Genomic DNA, 2,223 nt, shown 5'->3' with positions numbered 1-2,223 from the left:
GGTGAAGGGTGGGGGAAGAGGAGGAGAGAAGGGTGAAGGGAGGGGAAGAGGAGGGTGAAGGGCGGGTGGCTTGTGAGGGAGGGGCCCATGCGTGTGCGTGCAGGCATGGTCTCTGTGTTGATATGTAAAAATGTATCCATCTCAAATGCACAATTTTAGTCTCGAATCATTTATAATTATTACCATAATTATTTACCATCTTTCATTTGATATTTCCACCATCACACAGGGAAGTCTGCGCACTCCTGAGCTAACCTGGGAGAAGGTGAGATCACAGGTTGACCACGTGATCTGGCCGGACGGCAAACGCATCGTGCTGCTAGCCGAGGTAGGTCGGTGGCGTCATCTAGTGTGACCGATAGTTAATATATCGTTAAATATATATTAATATTAGCCGGTGACGGTTGTTATGTTCGTTGCAAGTGAACTCGAGGGGGGGGGGTGATGGCGTCCTCTAGTGAGATTTAGTGGTGTATTGTTTGAATGTGTTGTTTAGAGGATTAAAGTGATTACGCCACCGTAAATAGTAAAAATTAAAAAAAACATTTCCNCCTCTCTCCTCTCTATATATAAATATCTAGCTCATGCTAACACTCCTCTCTCTCTCTCTCTCATGTTAACAAAAACTCCTCTCTCTCTCTCATGTTAACACTCTCTCTCTCTCTCATGCTAACACTCCTCTCTCTCTCTCTCGCACAGTATGGAGGGATTCCGTGTGGTGAAGCTGACAGAGGTTGTGCGCAGCATCGACATCCTCATCTCTATATCTGATCGCTCCTCTCTCCTCTCTATATATAAATATCTAGCTCATGCTAACACTCCTCTCTCTCTCTCGCACAGTATGGAGGGATTCCGCGTGGTGAAGCTGACAGAGGTTGTGCGCAGCATCGACATCCTCATCTCTGCTACCGGCAACAAGAACGTCGTCACGCGCGAGCATCTCGATCGTCTGAAGAATGGTTGCATCGTCTGCAACATGGGTCACTCCAACACCGAGATAGATGTGGTGAGTGGGTGGTGGGGGAGGAGGAGGGTGGTGGAGGAGGAGGTGGAGGAGGAGGGTGAAGGGTGGGGAAAGAGGAGGAGGAGAGAAGGGTGAAGGGTGGGGAAAGAGGAGGGTGGCGGAGGAGGAGGAGGAGGAGGAGAGAAGGGTGAAGGGTGGGGAAAGAGGAGGAGGAGGTGGATAGGGAGGAGGAGGAGAGAAGGGTGAAGGGTGGGGAAAGAGGANGCCACAATATAAATATAAGTTAATTTCTACCCCTATATATATATTTATTAATATAAGTTAATTTCTACTCCTATATATATATATATATAAATATAAGTTAATTTCTACCCCTGGTCTCATGTCTCGTGTCTCAGGGTCGTCTCGTGAACCTGAGCTGCTCCAGCATCCCGTCGTTCGTCGCTTCGATCACGGCGTGCACGCAGGCTCTCGCGCTCATCGAGATGTACAACGCGCCGCCGGGACGCTACAAGCAGGACGTATACCTCCTGCCGAAAAAGATGGGTGAGTGTCAGGGGGCGCCACCGCCGCCCGCCACGATGGTGAGGGCGCCACCGGGTAGGGTGGCGGGGGAGGGTGTTGGACATTATGGTATTGCAGGAGGAGAGGGAAAGGTAGAGAGGGAGAGGAGCATATCGGAGGGGGAGGTGAGGATACCGAGGAGCAGAGGTGAAGGAGTTGAAATAGGAGGAAGGTCAGAGTATTGTAGAGAGCGAAGTGAACGTGTGAGAGTGGGAGGGAGGTCTGCTACCGTCGTGAGCGAGGTGAACGTGTGAGAGTGGGAGGGAGGTCTCCTACCGTCGTGAGGGAGGTGAACGTGTGAGAGTGGGAGGGAGGTCCGCTACCGTCGTGAGGGAGGTGAACGTGTGAGAGTGGGAGGGAGGTCCGCTACCGCCGTGAGGGAGGTGAGCGTGTGAGAGTGGGAGGGAGGTCCGCTACCGTCGTGAGGGAGGTGAACGTGTGAGAGTGGGAGGGAGGTCCGCTACCGCCGTGAGGGAGGTGAACGTGTGAGAGTGGGAGGGAGGTCCGCTACCGTCGTGAGGGAGATGAACGTGTGAGAGTGGGAGGGAGGTCCGCTACCGTCGTGAGGGAGGTGAATGTGTGAGAGTGGGAGGGAGGTCCACTACCGTCGTGAGGGAGGTGAACGTGTGAGAGTGGGAGGGAGGTCCACTACCGTCGTGAGGGAGGTGAACGTGTGAGAGTGGGAGGGAGGTCCA

The 2,223-nt window shown here is 53.1% G+C and overlaps 1 protein-coding gene across 1 annotated transcript in view; it reads left to right on the top strand.

Annotated features, from left to right (window-relative positions):
* Nucleotides 1–2,223, top strand: part of LOC106817052 (putative adenosylhomocysteinase 3) — a 54,228-nt gene that overhangs the window by 47,100 nt on the left and 4,905 nt on the right. The window contains exons 8-9 of the mRNA XM_014821701.1: nt 841–1,048; nt 1,363–1,510. Coding sequence (XP_014677187.1) covers nt 841–1,048; nt 1,363–1,510 — 356 coding nt within the window. The remainder of the gene's footprint in view (nt 1–840; nt 1,049–1,362; nt 1,511–2,223) is intronic.

Source organism: Priapulus caudatus, unplaced genomic scaffold, assembly GCF_000485595.1.
Source record: "Priapulus caudatus unplaced genomic scaffold, Priapulus_caudatus-5.0.1 Scaffold1578, whole genome shotgun sequence".
In the NCBI taxonomy this organism is placed as follows: Eukaryota; Metazoa; Priapulida; class Priapulimorpha; order Priapulimorphida; family Priapulidae; genus Priapulus; species Priapulus caudatus.
Note: the sequence above shows the minus strand (reverse complement) of the source record. Positions and strands in the feature narration are given on the sequence as shown.